At 40.9% G+C, this 16,124-nt stretch overlaps 1 protein-coding gene across 2 annotated transcripts in view; it reads left to right on the top strand.

Moving 5' to 3' along the window:
• Nucleotides 1-624: 624 nt before the first annotated feature.
• The window catches only part of GREM2 (gremlin 2, DAN family BMP antagonist), a 111,042-nt gene continuing 95,542 nt past the window's right edge, over nt 625-16,124 (top strand). Inside the window, exons 1-2 of one of the 2 annotated variants that reach the window (XM_019423270.2) lie at nt 629-1,161; nt 5,692-5,771. In XM_019423270.2, the coding sequence (XP_019278815.1) occupies nt 5,716-5,771 (56 nt within the window). In that variant the 5' untranslated portion in view covers nt 629-1,161; nt 5,692-5,715. Of the gene's footprint in view, nt 1,162-5,691; nt 5,772-16,124 lie in introns of both variants that reach the window. The other variant, XM_019423274.2, reaches the window with a different exon arrangement.

Raw genomic sequence — 16,124 nt, 5'->3', positions numbered from 1 at the left:
GCTGAGGGGCCCATTTCCTCACTATTGGCATATACAGATTGAAATTTTTAATTCAGGAAACTTTATCAGCAGAGTCTCACCAGCTTTCTTTGGCCAGTGAATCCCACTAAGAGAGTGTCTGTCTTGAGACCCTCAGTGGACCGAAGACCAAAAAATAGTAAGAGAAAGCAGGCAGGCGTCACTGGAGCCTTCTGATACAACACACGGAGCCCACGCAGCACAAGAATTGGTCTGGCGTCATTGTTCCATGTTCACTGGATGCTGTAAGAGTCTGATTTGCATTAAAAACCTCTGCATTCAATAAACAAAAATAGGGATAATGACCAAAGCTCTATTTGGAGCAGAAAACAAACTCAAGCAATGAGTGTTTTCCACTGAATTCATTCAAGATTTTATTAGTTGAGCTCTCACTTAGGTTATTGGGCTCAGCTTGCCTTTAATTTCACTGACCTCAGTTATTCAAAACAAAAGGAGTCTGGTGTGTGTGTGTGTGTGTGAGTGTGTGCGTGTGTGTGCGTGTGTGCGTGTGTGTGTTCGCGCGCGCGCACACACGGACGCATCACACACACACACACGCAGGCTTTGTACATTCTTCACATTGCAAACCCATCAACAAAAGGAGGAAGATCTGAGGGGAATGAGTGGTTTTTGCGGGTTTAGAGGATGGAGAATTTCTCTACATAAACAAGAAGGTTTGGATTGGAAGTCTGCTAAAAAAAATGTTACAGCTGACCACAGGGTTGTAAATCCAGACTGGAAGGAGGAAAAGAGAAACACTGCAAGCGAGTGAAGTGTGTGTGGCTGCAACGTTTGTGGCTTAGATGAGAAACAAGCGCTGAGTGAAACCGAGAAGGGGGGTGGCGGGTGTGATTTGTTTGGTGCGCGGAGCCAATAGAAATCCCAGACCGCGGTAATATCCCGGTGCAGCGCCGCGCCGAGTCAGAGCTGAGTCTCGCGCCCGTGCACATCTGCGAGCCGCAGCCCAGCGCGCCCCGCGGAGCCGGCTGCCCGCGGCCCCCAGCCCCGCGCGCCTCCGCATGCGCGTCCGCGGCACTCCGGCCCCCGAAGGCGGCAGAGGGAGAGCCAGCGCGCGGCCGGCAGTGGACTATATAGCTCAGAGGAGAGGGACCCGAGGAGGAGGCTTCCATCACGTCATTGCAGGTATGCAGCTTGTCACGACTAATGTGGCACAGACAAGGTTTCTGGTTTCTACGTTCGCCGGGCACTTAAAAGTAATGGACATCGTTGGTTCCACTGCCGGTCAGAGTAGAAAGCACTGAGTGAGTGGCTCGCTTGATTCACCCTGGATAATCAAAGCTGTTAACATGTGTTTGGGGGCCACAGGGTGTATTCACCTATCGAATTATCCGTGAGTGTAAAACAAGGACCTTCAAACTTGACCGTCATCTCTTCCTTTAAAATAACATCAGTACCTGCATGTTGCCATGCTGCCCACTTCTGTATCTCGGTGACCTCCGTTATAACTGTGACCTACAGCAACTCAAACACTATCTGATTGTTAGAAAGCAGGCTTTGAGCGTTCCCACCTACCTATCAGGTTAATAGCCTCCCCAGAGGAACAGGAACCAGAGCGGACTTGAGCATGGTTTTGATCTTTAAAGCGAATGGCCAACGTGGACTAAGCTCTTGAGTGAAATATCTCTGTATCGCTTTGCTGTGGTTGAAGAAGAAGAGAGAAGGGAGAAAGGGATTTCTCAGTGTAATGGTCAGTGACTCTTCTTGTGTACCTGATTTATTTTTACATCGTCTTATGAGTGGAAAATGCGTTTGTATTCTGCACCCTCAGGCAGGATGAGTTTCAAGACCTCATATATTACTCCATGAAAAAGTCGTGAATTGGAAATGTATTATAAATGTGATACTTGTAAGGAAATGCCCATTTTTGGTTTGATTTTATTTGATACTAAATTCGGTAGACATCTGGCCATTTCTTTTCCATTTTTTCTTCATCTTATTTTGAGACATGAGTTTTGTTTAAAAAAAAAATCTATTCCCTGGGTTTTTACCATGTTTGATTTCAAAATTTGAAGATGGTTATATAACTTTTTTTTTCCTGTTGATTACTTGTGATTAAATTAACATTGCTTAATGAGTTCAGTCTTGCCCTTCGAAAAGCCAATAGAGATTGAATGAAGCCTGAGTTAAAAGATTAGTCTTGCTTTGGGCGATCCTCAAATAACTGGTGTATAACTGCTCTGAATGCCTGGAAAACCAGCTTTTCCTGCAGTGAAGAACATATTCGGATTGAGGCTCTAGTTCAACAAGAGAATGCCACTGCAGCAGGTGCAAGAGCAATAGAATACCTTATCTTACTAGCACTGTTCTCTGTGGATTCTTGGTGGAACATATTCAAACCATCCGTTGGTAATTCGCAATCAATTCCCCATTCTGTCATGGCTGGTTTTCAGGGCACTCCTTATCCAAGACATGTGCCTGCCCAAGGTAGATAAGGAAGTTATAAGAAAGGTATTTGTTTTACATATCACAATGGAGAATTTACACTGACCCTTTTTTTTTTTTTTATCAAATGAACATGTTCTTTTGTCATTAAGGAAAATGCATGCATGTAGTCATGAAAAATGTCCATATTTTTGCCCATTGCCAAGTTTGAATGATTTAACAGGGTATTTTTGAAATCATGTCAGAGAATATACATGGCAAATGAATATTTTATTTAGGAGAGAGCATTTTTATTTTATAGATGAATAATTTTCTCTTTTTACATCACAAAGGAAACTGACTGTGAAGAATTCACCTATTTAAATAAATATAATTAATTGACCCAACTAAATTCTATTTACAGTTAAAAGTGTAGTCTTGTGTCACTATAAACATTTTCAATCTATAAATATAATATCTGAAATAAATTGAGGCCCATTTCCCTCTTGCCATTCAAACTCTAAAGCAACTTTGGTCATGTTGGTGGTGACAAAGTAAATTTGAGACTGAATGTATATACACACTTTGTCTGAACTAAGAGACACGATGGCTTTTTGAAGATAAATGTAAACAATGCTTTGATTACTCATTGTTTTGTGCTATCATTCTTCACTGAGAGAAGTAATCAAAAGTTCATTCCCTGTGCATTTTAGTATAGCCAGCCAGAGCTTTAGATGCCCGCAAGTTACCCGTTTGGTAAAGTTTAAACAAGGTACATGCCTTTAAATCTCTTTAGAGTAAACACCTCTTCCTTAGCCCTCTTCTTCTAAAGCAAAGGAATGGAATTAGGCTTCCAGTCTGGGCGCCCGAGTTCCTATTGATATGGAGAGGCCTGGCCGGCCTAGGTCAAGGACAAACATTGAGAGGCTGCGCAGTCACAGGCACACAACAGATTAGACCAGCCATGTTTGTACCCCAGGGTCGCTACAGCAATCATGCCAGATTGTAAGCATTTTCTCAGTATCAGGGTCCTTTAAGTATTTAGGAGAAAGTAATGAATTATTGCAACCAAACGTGCCAAGTATTGGGCTTAAAACAAGTCACACAAAGGACCAGCCCAAATAAGACAAATTGTTTCGAAGGGGAAAACATGCAATTATAAATTCGGCCTCCGGTGCCATCTATTCCTGTGTTCACTTAGCTGTTTCTCTTCCTACGACAGAGTACTCCTTTATATGAATTGGACGTGCTGACTAATAATGCATAGAATTACTCTTGATCACATGTCAGGCTGAAGTATGGTCCTCAAACCACTAATCTAAATACAGATATTTCCCATGGCCACCACTTTTAGTTGGGAAGATGTCTTTGGCCAGGACATCCATAGGACCCAGCTCATGTGGAACACTGATTTGCAGAGCAGAGCCCCACATGGCAGTAAGAGGACGAATAAGGAGAGAGTCAAAGCACTAGGGTATGAGAGAAGATGGCATAAAGATTGGCATCCTTAAATACGAATCCAAGAGTCAAAGCAATAATGAGTTTATTTCCTCAAATAAGCTTCAAGTATCAAATTTAGTGAGATTTTCTGAGTATTCTAAACAGTCTCATGTGTACACAGGTACCTTGCACACAGGTATGGGATGAAAATCGATACACTTGATGAGCTGTTAACACTCCTGTATACACAGGCCAGGAGAGGGCAGCATACAAACTCTGAAAAGTGTTGCCTCCTCTTGACCAGGGGGAGACTCCAATCTCCAAATAGCTGAACCTGTCTCCCTAATTGTCTGCACCTTCCTTCTTTTGGAAAGGAGAGTCTAGGGCCTTACTTAACAAGGGATACCACATTCAGAAAGGTTTGTTTCCACCTTTGCCTCCAGACTTGGTGCCGCCTGGCAAAATAAGGAAAGCAACATAGTTAAGAGAGAACTCAATTTCTCTTGCTTTGAATTAACTTCACTCTTTGAAGCTATTCAGTCTTTATCTTTGCTCTGCCCGCAGGTGGGTGGGGAAAAGGGAAGTAGAATGCAGAGAATAAAAGATAAAAAAAGAATAAGGTTTCTTGAGTTGGTTCTCCAGGGGAAAGGCTTATGCGCTGCTTTAGCCATAAACCTAGCCTTTACATGAAGCATGTGTCAAAGGCAGGTTCAAGGCCACAAGAATACATTTTATGTGCTGGCAGTCAATAGTGTGTCTAGAATCCTCGCGAATTTGGTTTCAAAACAGAAGGGCTGGAATAGCGTCTCTTAGTGTTCCAGAGTTTAAGACCATGTGCTAACAAATAAGAATTATGCATCCACCTCTTAGAATCTCAGAGATGGTCAAACCTAGTCCTTAGCACACCTGGTCCAGCCTTTTACAAACTCAAGGCTCATAAGCCTCGCACTGTTGTCTCTTTCACGGATCAGCCAAATCATGGGGGCAAAGTATAAATGTGCATAGGAGAGATAATCACTCTTAAAGTGGGAAGCCTGCAACTGGCAGTGGTAATTTCTGCACATTTCGTCTCAATTTAGCTAGGTCGGTGATTTTAGCTACAAGATACTTTTGTCTCTTTGCCCTCTTTAGTTCAAATGCCACACAACTTGCTGCTAAATATGAAGGCCCTAGGAGGCAGCTCAGGAGGGGGCTTTAAAACAAAGTCTGAGAGGCCCAGAAAAAAACATTCTCGGTAAAAAGCTGAGGTTCCTCCTGGGAGAAGAGGAGGCAGAAGGGACATTGGGCTGGGGACAGGCACAGGAGGGTGAGGGAAGCCATGACCTCTGTGTCAAGAAAGGATAATTCTGAGGCTAATTCAGGAAAGTGAATCCTGGGACCTTCAGGGGCTGCCCAGCAAGGCTCAATTTGTGTGTACAAATGAGGCCTTGGAGGCTCTGATCGCTGCTTCTCTCTGGTGCCACTCTACTCTGCTAGGAGGTATGGTGTCCTTGAATCAGAGAAAAAGGTTTTTTCAAGGACAAAGTAAAGATTTCTTGGTGTCTGGGAAGAAAGGGAGGTCACTGTGTGTCCTCCGCATTTGCAGTCAGATTAGCCTGTGTAGCACTCCCATGTACCGTCTGGAACTATGCAGTGCCCCAATGCTGAGAAAGCTTGGATGAAAGGGGAGGATTCATCCAGGGTCACCACAGAACCAAACACAATGCTTTAATAGTGGGGTGTTAGCAACAAGGGAGGAAGAGATAAATCCTAGAGGCTGAGAATCTCCACCGTGGCTTTTCAGTTATTGTATCGCTTCGAAGCTCCTTTCAGTCAGAGAAACTCTGGTTTCCATCTCTTTTTTTTTTTTAGATTACTTTGCAATAAAGGAATCCCATGGCTGAAGGAGAAATCTCTTTGAAGGTACTTACCTGTTTGAGAGGCAAAACAGGGTAAGTAAGATCATGGTGTTCTGGCAGATACAGGAACCCTCAGGAAAAGACATACTTGAGGGTATGTTACACTAAGAAAACATTTCTGAATTATGAATGCAAGGGAATTAGAAACAAAGGAAATAGATGACTTAATGGAAAAATTCTCCTGAAATAGAGTTTTTGAAGGATATGATGCCAAGAGCACAAATATTCGCAAACATGACTTTCATGTTATGGATTAGTAGCAGTTCCAAACTAAAATTCTCCTCTCCTATAATTTATTTAAACAGCAAGAGAGCGGAAAAAGAGCACACACTGAGCAGGCGAACACTTGACTAGCTCATGTGAAATGCTAAGCCAAATTGGCTTTGTCTAGTACAAATACTGTCTGCATTAAAAATCATTCCACCTGGTTCTATGACCATGATTCTAAAAGCTGGAGGAAGCTAATCTTATCACCTGTGGGAAACTTGCCACCTTCGCTCTGCTTTTATGCAATTACAACACAAACCCTGAGTAATGCGTTATATTTTCTAATTGCAGTAGCGGCATTTGGGGAAAGTTGATAAATGTGTGATATTGTACTTAGAGTTCATTTAAATCCAGCAGCTCTGTAATGAGATTTCATTGCCAACTGCTTTTTCTATGAATCTAAGTTTCATCAAATTTTCAAGCTATCTTTAATTTGTCCTTATTAATCATTTTACAAGTTAAGATTCGGCTAACATTTCTTGAATGCTTAACACTTACCAGATTATACTAGACACGTTCCTGCATATTATGTGATTTAATCTTTACTACAACCTCGAGGATTTATCTTCTGCAAGGTTTATTGATTAAGGCGGTTGATGATAACCACAACATTTGATAGCTAAGAACGTGGCCATTATGCAAGCATTCATTCAACAAATAGCTCTTGAGCTTCTTGTTTGTATAGCAGTAACAACAGCAACAGTAATAAAATAGTATGGTTATTATCACCAGCATGACCCTTTATATTTCCACATACATTGTTGCATTTAATTCCTGTATAAGCCATTTACTCATACGGTTAAAAACAACAACAGCAAACGTCTTTCTATATCACCAACTCATCACTAAATGATTAAAATTACATATATGGAAATAATCTTGATTGACTGTGGCTTGATTTATATCTGTAGTCATAGGAGTGTCTCATTTGATAGACTATAAACAAATGAAAAATATTAATCCTCAAGCCTAGTATCTGAGAGAAAAATAGATAGGTGTCAATTTTAACACTTTTGCTAAGGATGTGCTCGTGTCTCAGGGCCACATCCTCTAGCCTGCAGAGAGCATGCCTCATTGTTCCTCATTAAATATTTGTAGCAATAGAAATGCTTCAGGGATATATATCCAAGACTTCAACTTGACAAATAATATGGGAAAGGTACTTAAGGTATCTCACTTTTATGAATTCAGAGAATGTAAACTTTGGAGTAAACAGACAATAACATTACTTTGTTTTAGAGAACCAGATGGTATTAAGACTCTTTTGACCTAGAAGAGTGTTATCTGGTTAGTATTAAAACTTACTAAGCTGGGAAGCTCAGGAGAACTGGGATTTCACCTGTTCCTGTTTTTCACACTGGAAATATGGCCTTAGGGACAACCTACAATCTCTTGAGTCCACTCTTTAAAAGGAGAAAGTGGAAGTGGGTCATCATATTTCATTCCAGCTCTGAGCATCAGTTCTACATGCTTCCTTCTGTGACGATAGCTGACATTCCTTGAAGGCTGATTGTTTGTTAAACAGTTTATAGGTATCGTATAATCTATACCAAAATCCTAGTATTCTTGTTATTATCCCCGTTTTACAGGTGAGATGACTAAGGTTAGAGAGAGATTAAGAGCTTTCAAATTTAACACAGCCAAGCAAATTGCAGAACTGGGTTTCAAACCCCTGTCCTCCACCTTTCGCATAGTATGTTACACCTTCATTCACTTATTTATATTATGTGTGGAGAGGATACCATGTGGGAGGTGCTTCAAGGTTATATGGGATAATTGTGAAGAGCTCAAACAAGTGGGAAAGACAAAGAATATCCTAGTAATGATAATGGTGTTTGCATAGTATTATAATACAGGATGCCTTGAAAGTCTATGGTATCATTTTGCCTTGTTAACAAAACCATTTGATTGACAATATAAGTCTACTGATTATTATCTTTTCTTTACATTATTTGGCTATTTCTTCCCCTCCAATAAATGATGGTTTTAGTCTCCCTTGTATAATTATTTTTGTCATCTGTTTACATCTTTCAATAAATTTTAGGTTCCCTTGTGGACAGAAGCCATTTCTTATTCATCTTTTTATTTCCAGAGCAGAATTGGTGCTTAATTAATTGTACCTCTATTGAGATCCAATTATATCTAGTTTATGGCTAGGATCAGAGACTCCTGCTTATTATCTGTTGAAAGGTGCAGTCTTCAAAAACCTGTAAATACACACATGTAGCATAGGCCAAAAAAATGACAAATCCAGTCATCTTGGGAAAAAACTTTTTCATTTTTTGCTTTGTGTTACTGATGCCTTGTGTTACACGTTTGTTTAAAATGATCATTTCAGTAAGAAAATCAACTGTCATTAAAAGTCAATTACTCCTCTTTTTAAAAAAGTATTGCTTTGACTTTAAAATGCTTAATAACCATTTTGACAGACTTTTCTCCTGTGAGAGACAACTTCATTATGAGAGGGTGCCAGTGCAAGTTTATCCTTCATCCCTTTGGGGTTTTGTGGGCTAGTTGTAACACACTGGGATACTTGCTGACTTTCTGGTCTCGGTGCTTTAATTAGGAATTAGCAAACTATCTCATACAGACAAAGTGATAAGGTTACTGAAGAATATGGAAACAATGTCAGTTTTTGAATTGGAGGGCTTAATTTAGGAGAAGCAGGAGAGTTCAAGAGGACTTATTTGCTGTCTGTGGTTGCAAGGAACAGTTTTTTAAAAATCTCTGTGAAAGAATTCTTTACTATGGGGTAGTCTATGAGAACTCAGGGGAGTCTGTGAATTTGGGTGGAAAAAAAACTGCATCCTTGTTTCCACTACCCTGTGATTGTAATTTCCCATTTCTTTTAGTTATGAATGTGAGCAAAAAACCACAGTAGTGTTAGCAGAACCATCACTTTGTCACCAATAGAGATCAGAGCTATTTTTTTTTTTTAACGTTTATTTATTTTTGAGACAGAGAGAGACAGAGCATGAACGGGGGAGGGTCAGAGAGAGAGAGAGAGACACAGAATCGGAAGCAGGCTCCAGGCTCTGAGCCATAAGCCCAGAGCCCGACGTGGGGCTCGAACTCGCGGACCGCGAGATCGTGACCTGAGCTGAAGTCGGCCGCTTAACCAACTGAGCCACCCAGGCGCCCCCAGAGCTATTTTCATATCACATTACAGTTGATACAGATGTCTCAAAATATCACACATATCACTACTTCAAAATTATGGTAATTATTATACCTATTTCTAGATCTTATTATTAATAGGTTATAAAAAAGACCTCATGAATCTATATCACACTTTGTTTTTAATATATGTTGTTATATTTTATTATATTACACACACACACAGTTTTCTATTAAGAGTATACATTTCTGAACTTAGAAACATTATCCTGAAAAGGAGATTCATCAGACCCAAAGGAAGTCCATGGGGGACAAAAATGTAAGACACCTCACTCTATAGGATGGTAAATTTGGCTTATTCGATGGCAGACTTTCTATCAGCTGAAGTTGCTTCAACTGGAATGAGCCACCCTGTGAGCCAAGGAAGCTTTGCTGGCAGGCGGCAGTGAGGGGGGCACTGGATCGAGTTCAGTTGCGGGGAGTCATACATCAGATATGGAGTTGGCCCTTGATGCTTCCACATAACACTGAGGCTACATGGTCAAGACCAAAAGACAAAGACGTTGCTTTATTCAATTTGGATTTGCAAGGGTTTGAGCCAACCAGCTTCTATAAAGAGAGAAGAGTCCTGAAAGTCATGTCTCATACCACATATCTTTGCGAGTGTTTCTAGGCTAGTCTCAAACATCAGAAAGCACTTGTTGGATGAGTGAATTGGATGGCTGAAGGCCACAGTTGCTGATCAGGTCTGGCGAGTGCCCTAAAGAGTCAGAGACTCTTTGCATGGCTTTCCCAGTCAGTCATAGATAGCTCTATGCTGCATTCTAACTGTCTTTTCATTTCTTTTCTCCCCTGCTGTCCTGTGAGATATCTAAGGGGCCATGCATTTTCATCTTTACATCTCTAGTCCAAGATACTTAATGTTTGGCAAATGAATCGATGAATACCCCTGTAGAGGTCACTGTTGTTGCAGAACCAGTGGCCGCATTTTTAAAAAATAAATTAAGGAGGAACATATGAGAAAGGATACTTGTGATTTTACTCAATATAAGTATCATTGTGAGATTGGCTCACGGAGAACATAGTTCTGGACCACGAAGTACTCAAATAAGACCCAAAAAAGAATCCTGTATATGGCAGGATGAGCAACTTCCATTCAACTCAATGGAAGTGTTGATAGCAAATGGCTTTCAGGATGGCTGGAGCCTTGGTGGCTTCCGGTAACTTCTAAGGAGGTAAAGCATTTATTATTGTTACAGACTTTGTTTGCGAAGGCAGTGCCTATGCTGAAAGGCAGATTCGGGAGGGGGACAAAGAAGGACATATCGAGCACATACTATGCATTTCAGGTATTTCAACATACAATATCTCATTGAATTTTTTATAAAAACTATTGAGATAAGTGCTATTGTCCACATTTTACTGACAAAGAACTGAAGCTTATTAAGCTTCAGTAAATTTCCTAACATTGTGAAGCCATCAGGGGGCTAAGTAAGCGTTAAATTAAGAACGCCAAATAAAATTCACTGCCTTTTCACTACAACAAAGCTCTTACATACTGCCTTTTTCTTCAATAATTTTAGCTGTATTGCCTCACATTGATGTAGGGTTCCTACTAAAGACTCACAGAGACAACAGTCTAGGTAGGTTGTGTTGGGTGGATAATCAAACACAGAGGGAGCATGCACTGGTAAGCATGAACTTTGGAATCAGATAAACCAGGCTCCATTCCTGTCTGAGTGGCACTATGACTTAGTAGCTACTTAGCAGCAGTATTCCTCATTTAAAATTCCATAGTGTTGTTTTAAGAATTATATAAGATAATATGTTCAACCCAGGCACAAAGATGTAACTCTTGTTTTTATGTATGTATGTATGTATGTATGTATGTATGTATGTATGTATTTAGCAGGCTTTTGGTATTAGTGCATTGGGGCAAAAAAGCAAAGGTTCTCAGAATGAGTACCTGTGAATGTTTACTAAAAGAACAGCTCATTTCTGTGAATACTTTAGAATTGAGAGTTCAAATCCAATTTTATAAACTGAGATCAATGTTTGAGTCTTAATTTTATCTTTCAAATGTAATAATTTGTAGAAGAATTAAAGTTAATTAAAGAATTAAACATTAAATCCGAACCATTGATTCTTTGGACGATTATTTATGGATCCAGAGCTAGAAATGGCAGAATATCAGAAGATGGACTATATTTTCAAGGAACTTATAGCTGATGGGGAAGATAGAACATATATTTCAATAACAAAAACACAAGATGAAAACTGGATATAATTGGTAAGGATGTGGGCAGATAAGGTGCCAGGGGGGTTGGAGGATTGAGATGTCACTTCCATTGAAGAATTTTTGATGCTTAAGGCCTGGGCAAATCATACCGTGCGCCGTTTTTCATGATTACCTTTCTGTTTTCTCCACCCTATGACCCGTGTTATGTATTAGTCTTCTAACTTCCAGTTTTAGAGATACAAAGAAACAATTCATTTGATCTTCTCATTTTACAGATAAGGAACTGATAGCTCAGAAAGTCATGTGATTTTTAAGACTGCTAACTGGGGGCCCCCGAGCCCCCGGGTGGCTCAATGGGTTAAGCGTCTGACTTCAGCTCAGGTCATGATCTCACAGTTTGTGGGTTTGAACCCCACATTGGGCTCTGTGCTGACAACTCAGAGTCTGCTTTGGATTCTGTGTCTCCCTCTCTCTCTTCCCCTCTGTCTCTTGCACTTTCTCTCTCTTTCTCTCAAAAATAAATAAACCTTTTTCAAAAAAAATTTTTTTAAAAGACAGTTAACTAGCTTTTTGCAGAACTGGTAGTAGAATCCATGTTCCCTATCTCCCTGCCTATTCCTCTTTCTACTACACCGCGTTCCCCAGTGGACCTCCACCACTACGCTAAGCCTAAATCAACAGTACATGAAGTGCTGTAGGAGATTTCACAAAGGTCCAAGGTGCAGCCTTCAGGATGTGTGCCAAAGTGGGGGAGAAATCACTTTGCTTTGGGGACAGTAGAAGGATTTTGTATAAATGCAGTGGAGTTTGTTGTTGTTTAATTTGGATGAACTTTTCTCCTGCTCTCTGTAATACTAAATAATCCCAGAGCTTGAACTCTCCAAGGCTGAGGTCCATTGAAATAGTCCCAGTCATTTTTAGAAGTCCAACAGTGTCTTCAATGCAAGTGATGAACAGATAGAAAATGGAATAAAGTAGTAGGAGGAGTAAAGTAGCCTTAAATTCTTCTTCTCAGGTCTCCAAGTGTCATAGTACATTTTGGCTTACTGAAATAATGGCAATGACTTTCCTTTCCTTCTGTTTGGATCAAGGATGGATCTTTCTTATGATATATGTAGTCAGGTTTTTCCTCATCCCCAACAACTAGTGTCTTCTCTGGTTCAAATGCCCTGGTTAGACTGGTTTGCTTGGTCATACTTAGAATTACTTTCACCAACAAATGCAACCTCTGGACAGGATTTGGGAAAAGAAAAGAGTTGGTGTCAGAGTCCATCCAGAACCTTCTCCCTCTTGTTTGTCAGAGGAAGGTCACTCTCAGGAGGAAAACATTCTGCTCTTCCTTAGCCAAGTCATGTTGGCACAGTGCTTTTTTTCCTTCCTCTTTCCTTTTATTTCTGGAACCAGACATGCACAACCAGACGTCCACCTGGGACAGATCCCCCAATAAATAGTGGGCACCTCCCTCCTTTACTCTCTATTGAATGAATGAATGAGGCTCAGCAGTCCTTACTGTGGTGCCCCCAGATTACCATGAGAGTTGGCAACAGATGGACTGTTCAGTGTGGGAGAAGCATTATCCTTTGCAAAGTGAGGAAGATGTTTTACTCCAGGAGAGGAAGCAGCAGGAAACGGCATAGATGAAGCAGGGTCTGTTCAAGGCAGGAAAGCCATACTCCTTGGCTACTTCATTCATGTTTGCTTCCCTACTCCAGTTGAGTTTACATGCCATTGACCTCAAGTAATTGGGCTGTGGAAGATGAAACAGCTAACTCTTCATAAAATTTCTTTTTATCCATATTTGGAGCAAAAATTGTGAACTCTATTCTTGGGGTTGAATTAGACAGTATTGCTGATGACTGATGTCTGAATAGGCACCATATGGATTTGTACAAAGGGAAGAAAATAATCCTCAGTTGTAAAAATATCTTTGGTCTTCACGAGGGTGATATGCACCCACATGTTTCTGTCAGGTGGTTTTGCTATAAACGATTATTCTTGGACTAATAGGAAAATTTCCTTTTATAGTGATTGTACATTTTCCCAGATTATCAGTGTAGCATGCAAAATCCCACAACTTTAGAAACTCAAAAGATCAAAGGCAGAGAGGCCGTTGGAGTCTTTAGACTCACCACACACCAGAACAATAGTTTGGCTACCAGAAAGCCCTTTTAATGACAACAAGAAAGTGTACTCTCATAATGGCCACACTGCACTGTGAAAATTGATATGCATTCCTAATTCCTGCATTAGATATTCCTGTTGTTTCTCAATGGCAGTAAAATTCAGATTGTCTCCATATGATTAAAACATTGGCCAATTGAGGTTTGGAGCTGTTTAGTCAATAGTAACTGCTGTGGCGTTGAACTGATTTTCTGTTTCAGATGACAGCCAAGACTATCAAATAAACCCAAAAATATTTATTAGGGAGGCTTCTGAATATATAGACTGTGGCTCATGACACAGACTCAATAATCTCATTAAAGGAGGGGAAAAGATTTTTTCCATCTGTGTAAACCCCTTCAGTAGCTGGCCTGAAGGGTAGGTGCATTGAAGATGTTTTTAGGGTGCGTGAAAAAACGAGTAACTTCGAGCATGTGGAGTTGAAAGTAAGGATCTATAACTGTTTAAATGTAGAAGAAGTCACAGGTAATATTAGCAAGTTGGCCATCAGTTTAGAACTTCTGCCCTGTTTCGCCAGGGTTCTGATTTACACACATACGATCAACACACATTATTGAGTGTTTACAGTGTGCCAGGCACGAGGAATATAAAAAAAGGACTAAGCCATGCTCCGGGCCTCCTGCAGCACCCGGTCCAGCAGGGGAGACACACGCTAACCAGGTAACAGCAGCATTCAATAGGGAGGGCTACCTCTGAGCTAAGTGAAGTGGGAACGGGGCAAAAGGGGCAAATGTGAATCACTAGTTTTGCTTTGTAGAGACTAGGAAGCACACATTGTGCGGGAGGAGAGCGTGCGCCTGGTATGCTAAGCAGTTTACAACTCCCACACATCATCTGCTTAGCAGTTTCGTTTTTGTTGTTGCTCTGCTTTTGTGAGAGTACAATAGATGTGCTGTGCAACTTTTTCCTAGTTCTTTGAACTAAGAGTAAATGCAGACAGTCCGTGGCATCTAAAATGTCCTGCTGGTCTGCCTGCCCGTGGCTCAGGAGGCTCCCTCGGCACTCTGCTCTCGGAACGCTCTGGCTTCTGGGTTTTGCTGCACACCAGAGACAGTGGTCTCATTACTGGCTTTTTCCGAAAGGATCGTAACCACGATCATAAAAAAGGATTATTGGAATCCCAGCAAGTCACATTCAGGTGTAGCTCTTTGGAAAAACATGATCCGAGGAAGGCAATGTGCCTCAGTAGAGTAGTAATGCTCCTTGTTTCTGGTTTCATATCTGGCGTTGGCTGGATTTTAGTTCATGACGAAGAATGGCACAGCAGGCTTGTAGTTTCCAGCCTTTATTTACTTGTCCACTGGCCAGAACGCAGGATGGAGAAAGTGAATATCAAAAGGTCAGATCCTTTTCTTTTTTTTCTTTTTTTCCCCCCTCTCCCCCAAGTACGCACAAGGAGATAACCAAATGTTTGTTTTTCTGTCAGAGCATAAGTTTGGGTACATCTACGTGACTAGAGGCAGCTGACCTGGAATCCTGTTTCATAACAGCGGCTTACCTGGAGTGCTCTAAACTGCTCTCCGCAGCCCAAGATGGCATTAAAGATAGATCCAGTCACCTTGTCATATCGGGTGGGTGCATGCAAATGACTGTGGTAAGTGGTGATGGGGGACAGAAAATAACAAGTGATCTGTATGTACTTTTGCATTTCCTTAGCTTCTCCCTGGAAAAACATAATGGATTTCAAACACTGACTAAGTTGCCCCTACATAAGAAATGTTATTATATAAAATGATTGATTAGATTCAGGGTTCTACCTTATGTTGAAATAAGGAAGATATCCATCTCTCAAACGAATTCAGAAATGCCAAAGATTTGATAATAATAATGACAAGAAAAATAATCTCTATCACCCATCGGGCCCGTCCATAGTAGAGCAATCTAATTATAACTGTTATTATAATAGCCACACCTCATTTAGGACTTACTATGTTTCAAGGACTGGAGTCAGTCTTTTTTACGTGCACTTAAGCCTTAATAACCATCCTGAGAAAAGCACTACTATCTCTGTGCTTCAGAAGCATGGGTGTCAAGTTATTTCCCCTTAAGCAAAAGTTAAGCCTTCTGTCTATCTACTTCCAAAGCTCTAACTCATAACCTTCAGCAAGATTACAACCTACACACGTATTATTAGGTGTTTTACAAAGACAATCCCATTTAATTTTCAAAGCAACCTTAGAGTCACGTCTTATTGTTATTCTTTTCACACAAATGAAGACCCAAAGCCACACTTCCAGTAGCAAGGAGCCAGAATTCAGACCCAACTCGGCCGAACTCCAAAGCCCATGCTTTCCATCCACTCAATATGCTGCCTCCAGACGTGTTCCAGGATGCTATCCTCATCCTCAGATTGCCTTTCCTCCCAGTGGGTTTTCTGGTGCCTGAAATTCCCTTAATAGGAAATAACACCTTCCATTCCATAATTTGGAAAGTGACTTGGAAAGAAAAACACTGCTGGGGTATTTGAAGATTGACCAAAGAACTCTGGATTGCCAAGGCCAGTATACAGGTGCACAGGGGGAGAGAGACACAGGAAACAGGGTACACAGGGAGGGGATGGGGGCCTAGTGCTGAGAGAGCAA

This window comes from Panthera pardus, unplaced genomic scaffold (assembly GCF_024362965.1).
Source record: "Panthera pardus isolate Hobbes unplaced genomic scaffold, ASM2436296v1 HiC_scaffold_21, whole genome shotgun sequence".
Classification (NCBI taxonomy): domain Eukaryota; kingdom Metazoa; phylum Chordata; class Mammalia; order Carnivora; family Felidae; genus Panthera; species Panthera pardus.
This window is presented reverse-complemented; position numbering and strand designations above follow the sequence as displayed.